General features: G+C 44.0%; 3 protein-coding genes across 3 annotated transcripts; 2 read left to right on the top strand and 1 right to left on the bottom strand.

The window, feature by feature from the left end:
* Nucleotides 1-690: 690 nt before the first annotated feature.
* LAJ45_06025 (uncharacterized protein) lies at nt 691-3018 on the top strand (the record flags this gene model as incomplete). Its single annotated transcript, XM_046115593.1, has 10 exons — nt 691-719; nt 899-1084; nt 1173-1208; nt 1269-1366; nt 1583-1752; nt 1829-1909; nt 1970-2077; nt 2134-2628; nt 2686-2862; nt 2938-3018. The coding sequence occupies 10 exons, from the start codon at nt 691-693 to the stop codon at nt 3016-3018; spliced, it is 1461 nt and encodes a 486-aa protein (XP_045971177.1).
* A 7194-nt stretch (nt 3019-10212) lies between these two features.
* Nucleotides 10213-10852, bottom strand: LAJ45_06024 (uncharacterized protein; the record flags this gene model as incomplete). Its single annotated transcript, XM_046115592.1, has 3 exons — nt 10213-10458; nt 10522-10664; nt 10735-10852. The coding sequence occupies 3 exons, from the start codon at nt 10850-10852 to the stop codon at nt 10213-10215; spliced, it is 507 nt and encodes a 168-aa protein (XP_045971176.1).
* Nucleotides 10853-12029: 1177 nt separating this feature from the next.
* Nucleotides 12030-12857, top strand: LAJ45_06023 (uncharacterized protein; the record flags this gene model as incomplete). Its single annotated transcript, XM_046115591.1, has 3 exons — nt 12030-12191; nt 12265-12432; nt 12531-12857. 3 exons carry the CDS (start codon nt 12030-12032, stop codon nt 12855-12857), a joined length of 657 nt encoding a protein of 218 aa, XP_045971175.1.
* Between the last annotated feature and the right edge of the window lie 626 nt (nt 12858-13483).

Here is a 13483-nt window from a genome sequence, read left to right as displayed (position 1 = left end):
TGTTATTTTTTTAGTCGTTTCCTTTGCTTTGCTCAGTGAATTCTCGTTTTCCAGTGCTGCAGTTTCCGGTCGACGGGAGAATTACTGGGCACGGGGAGGGGAACTCTTGACGTCGTTGGCTTGTCTAACGACGTTCAAAAATGGCACAGCGAAATTACGTAACAAGAGCCGCAGCGGGGCCACATTTTAATGTTCGGCCCGGGTGCGCGGGGAAGAGTAAAGTGAATAAAGTTACAAACTCTACGGCAGTAGCAGCCAGAGATAACCTGGGATTCGTAGCAAGCTACCCCGTGCCCAGACACCTCTAGAATATGGGTTCAGATAGGTACAGCTATCAAAACAATACGTATGTAAAGAGCTATATACATGCTACGTTTCCGCCTACATGCCCCCAAAAAGCAATTCTGTCGATTCTCTCTTATCACAGATATTCCGTTCCGTCTTCTCTCTCGTGCACTCATTCAATACTTACTACCCTACCACATTACATAGCTCTTTGCCTTTATCCCTATTTTTGGGCAAAGGACTGAGGTGATTCTCTCTTCCTTTCGGGTGCACATAGCACATAGTTAAAACACCTCGCTTCATCGTTGTCATCCCGTTTATCGCTATCTTCTCATTCTCGCGACCCGCTCACCCACCTCGTGGTGGATATTGACATCTTCATTCGTCCACTGAATACAAAAAATCATGGCTGCCGCAACTAAATCATATCTCTCGTACCGCTCCCTTTTCCTTTTGTATCCCCCTTCTCGCTCTCCTGAGGTTCTTTCACAATGTCTTCTCATCCTCTCGTAGCCGTCTTTGTCCCTTGTATTATTATCCACTGAAAGATACTCCGTTGAATCATGACTCTAACTGTAGATTGGTTTGATTTTGCGTCTGATTACGATTATAGTGCCAGTGATGGTACTGGAAACTCCCTTTTGCGTCGCAAATCCAATATCGACATCGATGCGATACACAATATTCCGCTCGACAGCGAGATGGCCCCGGCTCAGTTATATTCAACGGAGTCTGGAAGGTTATTTCACTCCGGAAAGATTGCAATAGTAACCGTTGGTTTACCGGCCAGAGGAAAAACGTGCGTTCTTGTCATTTCCAACCTATCGAGAATCGACGTGCAAGTGGAAAAGGGCAAAGTGAAGGTTGACAATTGAAGTTATATCTAGCCATGTCTCTGTGGCCCTCTCTAGATATCTACGGTGGTAAGTCTGACCGAAAGCTCGTGGATTTTGTGTATTTGTGCTTAAAGGTGTGCATTGTAGGTTGGGTGTGAAAACCCGTGCATTCCATCTTGGTGATTATCGTCGTGCGCACATGGGCCCAGGAACTGATGTCCCACATGACTACTTTTTCATTGACGGTGAGGCTCCACATGCAGAATCCCTGATTATTTTCTTTATGCCTATTCGCTAGGTATGCCGACTATACGCAGGCCACTGCTATGTGTCGTCACTTTCTGATATCTGCACATACTCTATGCATTAGCACAATAATGACACCCTCTCCATTTTGTTTCAACTGCCGACGACGAATTTAGATTAATACCTCATTATACTAACAAATGTTTTTTCTGTAGCGACGCCCTCTTCGGTCAAATTGCGGCAAACTATCCTCCAGAAATGTAGACTTGACTTGTACCATTTCTTGGACCATGAGATGGGCCAAGTGGCGATCTATGATGCAGTCAACCCTACCTCTATGGGGCGTAAGCAGCTCGCAAAAGAATTCATGAAGCATGATATCCAGGTATGCGGGTTTTGTGATATAACTGGTACTATCCCTCTATTCCATATATCCATATTGACAAACTCGTGTTTTCAAGACAATCTTTATTGAATCATACGTCGATAATCCAAAAATTATCGAGGAAAATGTTCGAAGTGTCAAGATATCTTCACCTGATGTTAGTATACCCTTTCATTACAAGAGTAAGATAGTGCAGAATGATACTTATCTGTAATAGTACCAAGGTTGGGACCAAAAAGATGCTGTCAAAGACTATATAGCTCGAATGAACGCAAAGATTCCCCATTTCGAAACGATGGAGGAAAAGGAGTTGAATTATATCAAGGTTCGTAGTCTCGGTTGGCCTGATATTGCCCAGAGCTTAATACCGAGTGATATTAGATGATCAATGCAGGGGAACGGATAATTGTCAACAACTGCCGTTTTGGATATCTTCCAAATAGGATTGTTTTTTATTTGATGAACCTGCATATCAAATCTCGCCAGACTTACTTTGCAAGGGCAGGAATTTCCTCACAGGATGACTCCTATAAAGCTGATGGCGACCTCTGTGAAGAGGGCGTTGGGTATGCTAAGCGCCTTGGCGAGGCATTACTAGAAAATAGAAACAAAGAGAGGGAAGCCTTTATTGCCAATGGAGGAAGCCCAGAGGAGCTTAAACCACTCACGGTTTGGACTAGCACCAGACGTAGGACCGTTGCGACTGCAACATACTTGCAGGAAAGTGGATTCAAGGTCAAACAGCGACCGCAAATGAGCCAACTTAACCCAGGAGATGTTGAAAGAATGACAGAGAGGCAGATTCGGGCGAAGTATCCTGATGAATGGGAGAGACATCAGGTGGACCCTTATCATCACAGATTCCCTAGGGGCGAGGTATGGTTTTATGCTGCTATGAAATTACCTTCATGACACTTACTATAAACCTTGTAGAGTTATCACGATCTTGCCGTTCGTATGGAACCCATCATCCTCGAACTTGAAAGGGAAAAGAATGATCTCCTTATTATTGCTCATGAGAGCGTATTGAGGGTTCTTTACGGATACCTTATGGCCTGTTCAACCTCTGACATCCCTACTTTGAGATTCCCGAGGAATGAGATTGTTGAGGTGAGTCACGATGCCTGTTTTTTCTTTTCTTTTTTTTCTAAAGATAAGGAAATGGCTGCTGATATAATAAAATAGATTATCCCCGAGAGCTATAACAATAGATCCAAGAGAATTCCAGTCCCCCACACTAACCCCAAGGGAGTTTATGTCCCTTAGGGCTTTCAATTGTTCTGGATGATTTATATCTTGCCCGTGCCTAGTAAGTCTCTGGACTCTTCTGCTGGGCGAGGGTGGATAAATACAGGTGTTATGCTAGATTTTTACTTTGGACTATTAGTTGAGTTTGATAACGGAGGGAGTTCACGGCATTAATAATTTGTGGCATGGAGTTTTCCTCAAATTTACTAGAGTAGATACTAGTGCAATAGAACAAATATTCTTAGCTTCTGGGAGGGTGGTTGGGTCTTTATCTTTAAGTATGGTACCGTGAGTAAGTATACATATACTTAAATTGACACAAGGTATTTGAGCGACTTTCGGCTATCTTCCTCGACACCAATGATACGTTACTATTGGACAATAACAAACCACTCTTGAAGGATCGTACGGACTCGATTTAGTTGTAACATTGTTATTGATCGGTACTGATTTAGTGGATGAGACGGCTAGAATGTACTGTCGTTTATGGGGTGTTAATGGACACTGGACCGTGTTGGCGGACAGTGAGTTTAATTAAGCCAACGAAAAGAGCTTGGCTGCTCTCTTTCCCTCTTTTTGGTTTAGTCCGCCAACGCCTACTTAGTGCCCATCATCATCTGGTTAAAGACTGTACCAATTTTTGTTTCACCTTCATCAAGCCCTCTAGTTACATGTACATACATACGTACCGTTGTGGTAATGACGATGCATGCAAGACTATATATATGTACTAATAAATAAGTCTATGCTATAGCAATGTTTCTACCGTATATATCCAACATCCTATAACTTGAGTTGATAACCTTTAACTCTTGTCTGTTATGGAGTAAACCTTTACATATGCATGATTCCTATCAATTGACTATTCGGGGGGATTTTAATCGAAGACCTGGGAATATATAGTTTCCTGGGTTGCTCACGGCCCCGCCCCCTCACCTACATGTACCAACGATTTTGCCATACACTATCCTCTATCTACAACGTGTAGGTACCGAGTGTAGGGCACGACAGTGTCCCTCATCCTTTACGCCCCCTCCCATCCCCCGTTTGGTCCAGTTCAAGACTCGAAACGGTATCTACATACCAGTACTCCCCATGTTTGTACTCTCATACGCAATTAATGCCCTCGTGGACAAGGTCGTTGATATTTCAGGAAAGTGCCTACTGCACTCCGGGAGGAAGGAAAGGTGGGGGGGGGGGGGGGGGGAGGGAAGAGGAGGGGTGGGAGCGGTAACGGCTATGCAGTGTTGCATCCTCTGTTAAAGATGCTTCAACCAGGAAGGGTAGCAGAGGAGGCAGGGGCCCGCAGGGAATTTACCGGTCTGCTGGGTCTGGGCTGCGAGATCTTTAAAAAAAAAGGCCTGGAGAGGTGTATACACTCAGCGGTGGATTCCCTTTATGAATGACGGCATGTACCTACTAGTGGGATCTTACCATTGACATGTGGGCTTGTTAAAAAAAACTATATTGCGATCTATTTCCCATTTTTCTCCTTAATTCAGGAGGATCGAGGAAAAAGTTACATGTAATGCGGCTGCACGAACACACTGGCTTGAAACGGGAGGGGGCGTCACAGTTCAAGCAAAAATGGAGTTTAATGGAATATGTTGCATATAAACATATCTCAAAGTTGGACGGGTTATTATGTGGAACGACTTGCAGGAGAAATACTATGCGTTAAAATACACCACCTCGAAGATGTCGCCATATGGCCGTTATGCGTGACGGGTAAAGGGCTCTTGGATATATATATTTTGGGGGATACTTATATAAACTTACAAAAGTATTCAAACTCTACCCAGATGAATGAAGCAAAATCTATGTAGTCATAGTTCTGCAGAATTCTTACCATGTTTCCACTATAGAAGCTGTGGAATTTACAAACTCTGTAGAGTTTACATGATAAATGGGAGAAGTATAGCACCATCATAAGCATGGGCTCTTAATACTCTAATAATTTCGGGTTTGCAATTTGGTTAATTAAAGGGTTGCCTTTAAGTCAGGCAACTTAGCAAGGGATAAAAGGAGTAATCGAGCTCGAGTCAGTAACCATTTCAACCGGATGTCTGTTTATGAGCTCTCACATCGCTTTGCTATGGAATATATCCCGGTCGCCCAATTGGTGTGACACATAATGTGGCGCGGGTCTTGAAGGTTTCTTCAACTGGCAAGAACCAATCAAAGAGCTTATATGGAGGTACACGTTGTTCTTGGCTTAGAAGAAAGAAATATCTTGTGGTTTGATTAGACTGTTAAATAATCAATGCTTCTCTACATACCTACAAAACGAGTACTCAGAATGGGATGAACTGTGCGTGAGTTCCAGGCCAGCTGAGCCAATCTATCTCCTCACATTTTGGATACCTCAAATACGTTGACCAAGTAATTGCACTGCTCCAGCAACCGAAACCAATCACTTATGACTCCCTACATACTGGGATCTTACGTGGTTGACGTGGGGTCTAGAGTGCCCTTCCGTAGATAGCCTTAATTAAGCATGTCACATAAGTAGAAGAGTACGCAAGCATCTTTACTTCATGATTGATAGACTCTACCATAAAAAATTATTGTTGAAAGCCCATGTCTGAACCAATGCTACGTAGATCTGATTATCTACCAGTCCGTACAGTGATTAGAAGGATACCGAATTGAGGCACACGCGCCGGATCCACAAACTGACAGGTCACCGATAGTAAATGCCATATCTGTTTGGCTGTGTGATTTGGATTACGGGTCCTCGGTGATGTGATTTAGTAATACTGTATGTGGCCCTCAAGACAGAAGTCATGAGGACCGCCTACATGTACTGATCAACAGTGCAGTTTTAGTGTTAACTGTGCCGCGTGGCTATGAATATGACGTATGTGTTCTTGTTAATGCATGACAGCTCTTTTTGCCTGAACCAGATCCACACGTGAAATCTCGGTACTGACGCCGGCTCTTTTTTTTGGTGGGAGCTTGAGGGCCGAGTGATATATTGTGAAGTGAATTCAGCCGCCACGAACTTTGCAGTAGAAGGATTAAGCTGAAACGTTAGTTTCATTAGACTAGAAACAACTATGCTTTCTTCTGTTTAACAGAATAGTTTGCTGTTTTGCATCGTATTCATGTCCAAGGGAGACAGACCTGCTGGCAAAGATAGAAAAGCAAAGTCTCTCTAGAAACTATTTTGTCGATCGTGGCACAAGGGTCCCGCAAGACGTATCGAGAGAGAGTTCCCTACGAATTGAGTATTAGCTTCTTATAATACGCACAAACTGGCGCCAAATCCGCGGCCAAGGATTATTTGTATGCGATATGCTCGGTGGATACAGGTAGGGAACTCACTCGACAGGTAAAGGGAGTATAAAGATTCGAAAATCATTGCTCATCAAATATAATCCTAGGCATCGGACCAGTAGAGTCCTGCTTTGCTGCGTAGGATCAGGTATGGTTGCTCATATGCATGCCAGTCAGTTCTGGCACCGGTACATCGACTAGCCAGTTAGGTAAGAAGCAACTTTTTGCCAACCAGTCTGATTCAGCCCAGTCCAATGTAACGTAAAGGGAGGTAAAGATCCGATCCAATCCAATCTTATTCTAAGTTGTGTAGAACATCGCCTGGTTTCAAACCCCTACCAGGCCTAGGTATTATTTTATAATATCAGAACATGGGAAACATTGGATAGTTAAAACTCGTGACTTGCAGATTTTTCATAAGCCGGTTTAGAGCCAAGCTTTCAAGCGAGTCTCTGGTTTTCGGGATCATGAGATATAAGACCTTTGATCTCGCTAAAGCTTGTCTCGTCAGCTGAGGGACTTATGATTGCTTTTATTGTAGTCTCGCCCTGCACCTACCACGTCCGGTTCAGTTGATTTGGGTCGGTGCGGCCCAGCTCATAAGTGAATACCTAGAAGACTTATGAAGCAAAGGAGAATTTGTGGCGCCGGTTCCTACTCAATGGTGTAAATCATACTTAAATCTTGGACCAAGGAAGGAAATTCGATAAAATTGTGGATCCATGTAAACTTGAGAATTCGGCCTACGATTTAACCTGACCAGGCTAAGCTTAAATGTGTATGCAAAAGAGAGAAAACGTATGTCCAACTGCTGTTAGTGTTGTATGTCTACATGTAGTAGATCTTGACCCTCGTCAAAGAAGATTCTGCTAGTGAAACCGTTGCCCGTATTCTCTAATGTACTCATAAGCAGTATTGGCTATATTTCAAAAGCTAGCCAGCTAATATCTGAATAGATAATAAGTTGTTTTTGGATGGATTCATAAAAAGCAACAATATTATCCAACCAGGTGAGGTGTGTGTACGGATTAGGCCGCGAGTTTAAGAGTTTTAAGACCAATTGGCAGCTTGACTGCAAGGAATTAGGCTCTTCTTAAAGGCCCTATTGAACTCTGACATGTACGTACTTCTAGCAGGAAGTGGAGACACTGTGGATTGACTTGTCCATGATGAGCTGTTGCTGGGGAATTAGTAATCCCCGGAACTAGTCGCGAGGTGATTAAAGGCATATATATGAGGCAACGACGAGATCATCTTCTGGCCCATCAATACCGCAAAGAGCTCAATTTGTGATTTTGAGTTGCGCGGGTTGAATAATAAGTCGAAAAGGTAGGACTTGCAAGGATGCAGCCAATAAGAGATGCAGGCCAGGCTCTTGAACGAGTGCTCGACTTCCTGTCTAACTCGAGTAGCTAAAGCTCTCTAATAATCCAGCCTCTTCGCGTTACATCTGTTGATAGGCCGGGTTGTATGGATGGTTGAAGAGAATTAAGATGGGTGGGGGTGATGGAAGGGGAGAGAAAGTGGGGGGCTTCTTAAAGTACCGGGCGTAGGTGTATATATAAGCCAGACTTAATCGATTCAAGGAGACAAGGCCGGTGAAACCCATCCGCTGTTATATGATGTTTGGCAGCTGTTGATATATCATAGGAAGCTCATACATACATGTGTACGTGTGCTAATTGGAGGAATTCAAAGAAAAACCGTCTACCAACGCCAAAACTCATCGAAACTACAAGTATGGATGACATCCGTTATAAGAATATATGGCCAAGGCCAAAAATGTTATATCCTTATTAGAGATACAAGTAGTTTCCGGCCTTCGGCCGGTACTATATGTATATCAATCAGTCCAATATACAGGCAAGCCGCTTTGCGGCTTATTTGTCTATTTGCCTGGCAGGCAAAGTCCATCACTATATCTAGATCTGATCTGGTCAATATGTGACTTTTCTGATATATTATCCCCATATATCAATGGATAAGTCAGACAATTTCTCCAGTTAAAACTACAGGTATATCCCTTTAACAGCTACCAAACCGCTAAAATCGAACCACTATCGATTCCCAGAACCAGTAGCAACCCTATTAACACTCTAACACCGCTCAGCACAATACCCTATGTTAATATCCAACACAACATGTTTCAAGTGAAACAAAAACATCTCTCAATGAACCAATCAGAAGACTATAAAAGCACATTGCATATACAGGTTATAATTATATACTTATTAGATATCTGTTGTGGGTTGACAAAAGCTCTCATGATTTTCGCATAGCGGCCAGCAGAAATAGCCCAAAATACTAATTCACAAAGTCGGTAATCAGGATTCATACCTAGGAATTATGTTCTATCAATCTTCAGCTTTCTAATCACCTAATTATCCCGGCCTTCCGTACATGTATCTTTCGCAGTTGTGGCGTTATAATCATTTCATGATCCATCCTCGACGTATAAAATCACGAGAACTTTTGTCAACCCACAATACCAATATAAGGAATAAAGGGGGCGGAGAAAATGGAGGGAGAAACAGCGTGTCGGGTCCCGAATTTTCTATCCTTATAAAGAGAGCCGGCCATACATAACTTTTACATGTCTAGACGGAATTTTGTTTCATATAAGTTCAAATGGCCTAAAATATGACCTAGAAGTTTGGCTCAACCTAATACTAGAGCTTAAAGCTTCATTCAGCTATTTAGAAGAAGAGAGACTCGATATACATACTAGAGCTTAAAGCTTCGTTCAGCCACTTAGAAGAAGAGAGACTCGATATACATATCTAAGTCTAAGAGCTTGAGCTACCCCCGAGATCTAAAACCGCCTCTTGACATATCTATTGGACGCGGACTTTCTGGCCGGCCCGATGAAGACTGGAATAGGCTCGGATTTTTGTCATGAGCTCAACACGTTTAAGTATAAGGTTCGAAAAGAGCTGCTTTTTGTTTATCGCACGCCGTTTACACAGTTTCATGCAGAACCTGTACAAGAAAACGTATTCTTATATCGATTCTTCCATGGCTTCGGTCAACCTTATGCATAACTAAGCGATGAGTTGAGGTCTTTCTTTCCTCTTCCCTGGTCTAACTACAGTAAACATTAAACACTCTAATAATAGGTTCCCAGAGAGAGAGGCAGATAGCCAAGAGGGTGGAACTTTGTATTTTGTAGTGACATTTCTGAGCAGGTTGGGGTTCATCCTAGAAATATACAGTGTACATATACATGTACCTATCACCCCATCTGCCTAAGAATCTTTATTCCACCACACTGACTATTCTACGCGAAAGTAAAAGCTGTTTTTTTGTCATTAGGTACATGTATCTTTGTCAAGCTTAATTACATGTAATCGCTAATTTGTGCGTGCTAGGCTAGGGATGCTTATAGCGGCAAGATTTTCCGGCTACATACGAGTTAGCAAGATGACGTATCGCTAGATTACAGTCATAATAGTCTACACCCAGCAATAGAATCACACATCATCACTCGAAGGTCAATGATACTGATTGCATATTTCTACGAAGTAGGAAAAGCACTGCAAACAATATGTTGGTTATGATAAGAAATTCGGACTTCTTACACGTATATAAACCAATTCATATCTTCTTGCAAAAATAGTCATACCACACACACAACACACACGAGGAAATAAACAAAATCAACAGCAAGCATTTTCCACGGAGTTCCAAAGAAGAGAGATCACCGAGTCAAGTCAAGTCGATCATGGGGAAAACACATACAAAAAAAGGACATACATGTAATTTACATTTCCGCCCAAAAAAAACCGCTCCTTACAGAGATTGCATTGGAGAAAGAAGAATCAAGACGAGAGAGAAAGAGAGAAGGAAAGAAAGAAAAAAAAAAGAACCAAACACCAAAGAACGATATGTATTCCCCACAGCTCGCCAGAATCAGGATATCTCACCCTTCTCTTTCTAACCTAACCCTCCCCATGCGCCCCTGATCCTTCGCGCCAGCTGTATGTCTTTTTGCATTATGGTGACCCTCTTGGCATGGATTGCAAGCAGGTTGGTGTCTTCAAACAAATGCACGAGGTATGCTTCAGCAGCCTCTTGAAGCGCCTGTATCGCGGTGCTTTGCCAACGGAGGTAATCGACTCCTCCACCGCCGAGACCCCCAAGATGTGCCGCGTTGGTGTAATCTTGAGCAATCTCACGAACCTACTCCATTTTGTTTAGCAGTTTGCTCGATCAACTCAGTGGTATGCAGGAATGGGGACATACGAGGCGAGCAAATGGGAGCTTTCTCAGCAGGAGCTCAGTGCTTTTCTGGTATTGACGAATCTCGCGTAGCGCCTTTGTTCCAGGGCGCCAACGGCGAGGTGCACCACCACGGATGTTGGCGGGGACAGGATCACCAGCACGAACTAGTGTTGTTTTATTTCAGTCAATTTCTATTCCTCCCTCTTCCTCTTTGCCTGGAGGATGAGTACGTACTTGAACCACGTCGGAGAGAGCGGGCCGATGCAGAATTAGCGGTGGATTTGAGGGGCTTTGTGCGGACGGGGGTTTTTGCGATCGTCTTTCGCAGCCTGGGGGCGGGCTTTGGCGGCATTATAGGGCGCGCGAGCAGGTAGCAGGAGCTAGATGGTGGTGGTAGGCGGTAGTGGTTCTAATTTTTTTTATTTATGGGCCAGTGGGGTATTTTGACTCGGTGGGGGGTGGAGGGGGGTGGGGAGGGAAGGGAAGGGAAGGGTGTAGATAGTCCGACTCTGGCTGGCTGAGAATTGAAGAATTGGAGATTGGAGGCCAACACGCTTGTTCAAAGGGGAGAGGTTGGGTTGGGGAAAGGCGTTGTTGTGTCGCGTTGGGTGTGTTGCCGCCAAGGAATCCTACGCGTTGACAGACACGGTGGTTGATTCTCCGGAAACGGACCGCGAGGATTGGTAGATTTCTGCAGTTTATTATTTGCCTTACCGTTCTGATCACTGGAACGTGGTTATAAGAGATCTCGAGAGTCTACACGTACTGGAGCTGAGATGGGAATGATGGTACAATATAATAGCAAAGGTGAAACTTGCCAGACAATGGTCTTTGCACCCTGGATGTCTTAATCCTACATAGGGTAGGTTGTATAAAGAGGAAGCGATTGCAATTGTGTGTATCAAATTCTCCGATTAATACAAACGGTTGTCTCTCAAACAAAGCTTTCTGTACCTTAGACAATGTGTGTATCAGCACGACCTTAAGCTCCTGTAGGTACATTACCTACATGTAACTCTGCTATGAGGCCAAAACTACATGGTTTCTTATATATATGAGATGTAGATACTACTGTGCACATCGCTCATGGGTAAATCTCTATCGATTAGCACGATTAGCAGTCTTACTACTCCGTGCCTGTTCCATACATAGACCCTTAACCGGACGTCATTCAACCCGCTCCCTGCAGGCTGAGGACCCTGCCCAGGGCTTACCTAACGCCTCCCCCATGTCTCGTTATGCAACCAACATCCCCCTTTCAGCCGCCATGGATGGGCGGGCCAAACCGAAAGGCCAAATGTCATTATGCGACTCTACATCATCGCAGCACTACCTCACTGCTAACTACATCTAATCTCCCACAAACTTTCATCTTTTTTCTGTAACTCACGAAGATCAATCGCCGCACCAAGACATACATACATCTACGGTTAATACTCTTGTCCAGACTAAAGGTGCTTGAACCACACTATATCATCGATAGCTACCTTCCCGTACCTTGCGGCGATCTCATCCGCCCCTCCCCCGCCATGGCCGAACTGAATATGCTTGAACAATGGTACTATGAGGTACCTCCCGTAACGCGCGTATGGACAACTGCTGCTGTTGTCACATCAATACTCGTCCAATGCCAGATTGTCACGCCATATCAGCTATTCTATAGCTCTGTTAGTGTTTGGGGGAAGAGCCAGGTTAGACTGCTTTCTACATGTTTTCTGGCTATAATTTTGGGATGATTCTAATGCATGGGGCGCTTCAATGTAGTATTGGCGATTAATTACAACCTTTCTCTACTTCGGTCCATTAAGTCTTGACTTCATGTTCCACATATTCTTCATGTCCCGCTACTCTCGCAATCTTGAGGAATCATCGTTCCGCGGACAGACCGGGGAGTTTGCGTGGCTGATACTTTACTCTTCCGTCTCCCTACTGGTACATACAAATCCTTCCCTCGGTGTGCAATATAAAGTTTCGACTTTTCGCCATGCGCAGCCTCTTTCTAGCAGTACCACTGACACAGTTCTACGTAGATCCTCTCCCCAATAGCCTCCATGCCATTCCTTGGCTCCCCGCTATCATTCAGCTTAGTCTACATCTGGGCCCGCCGCAACCCCGCTGTAAGACTATCCTTCCTGGGGCTATTTGTATTCACGGCGCCGTACCTGCCCTGGGTCCTACTCGGCTTTTCATTGCTGCTCCACAACACACTCCCGAAAGATGATCTGTTGGGAATTGTGGTTGGCCACATATACTATTTCTTCGAGGATATTTATCCCAGGATAAGGAATGGTCAGAGGCCATTGAGAAGCCCGGAGGTCTGGAGGAGGTTGTTTAGTGCGCGGGATGTAGCAGCTTAGGAGGGGTATCATGCGTTATGACCGTGGACGGTTGTTATCGTATCATCGGCCATGAGTCGGAATGGAGAGGGGAAATGGTGTGGAAATGCTTCAGGTGGGCGCCCTGTATTAGTATCTGCCTACTTTTCTTTTTCATGTCTTTCCCCTTTCCGAGTTCATTACCCCTCCTTGGGTTTGCTTTTTTTGTGCTTTCCTTTTCAAAATGTTGGCTCCAATTATTGGCGTTTGGAACGAGCTTCTTTTTTTGAGGATTTACTTTTTCGCTTTCCTTTTTTAGCATGACAATGATATCTAGTACAGGACTTTACTGCCAGGTAGGGCAAGGGCGAATAATGGCAGAATTTGGGCAATAGCTTGAGATTGGCGGGTTGGAGTAGTGGAGTGTAATATATTCCCCTTGATCTTTAGGGAGTGCGTAGTGGATGGACTGAACTAGGTCGGATTGAACAACGTGATGGAAATATTATGAAAGCCTGGTTTGCCGAGACAGTATCCTGAGATACTCAGAGCACTGGTGACTTAATTTATGGCCTAGCATGCTAAGTTACAGTATTTAGACTACTATGCAGTAAGACAAGACAAGGCGAAAAGGCAGAAATGATCATTTCTTTCTTTTGGGATCAGGC

This window comes from Morchella importuna, assembly GCF_003444635.1.
Source record: "Morchella importuna strain M04M26 chromosome Unknown Morimp01GS017, whole genome shotgun sequence".
In the NCBI taxonomy this organism is placed as follows: Eukaryota; Fungi; Ascomycota; class Pezizomycetes; order Pezizales; family Morchellaceae; genus Morchella; species Morchella importuna.
The sequence above is the reverse complement of the archived record's forward strand: the minus strand, read 5'-3'. Positions and strand labels throughout refer to the sequence as shown.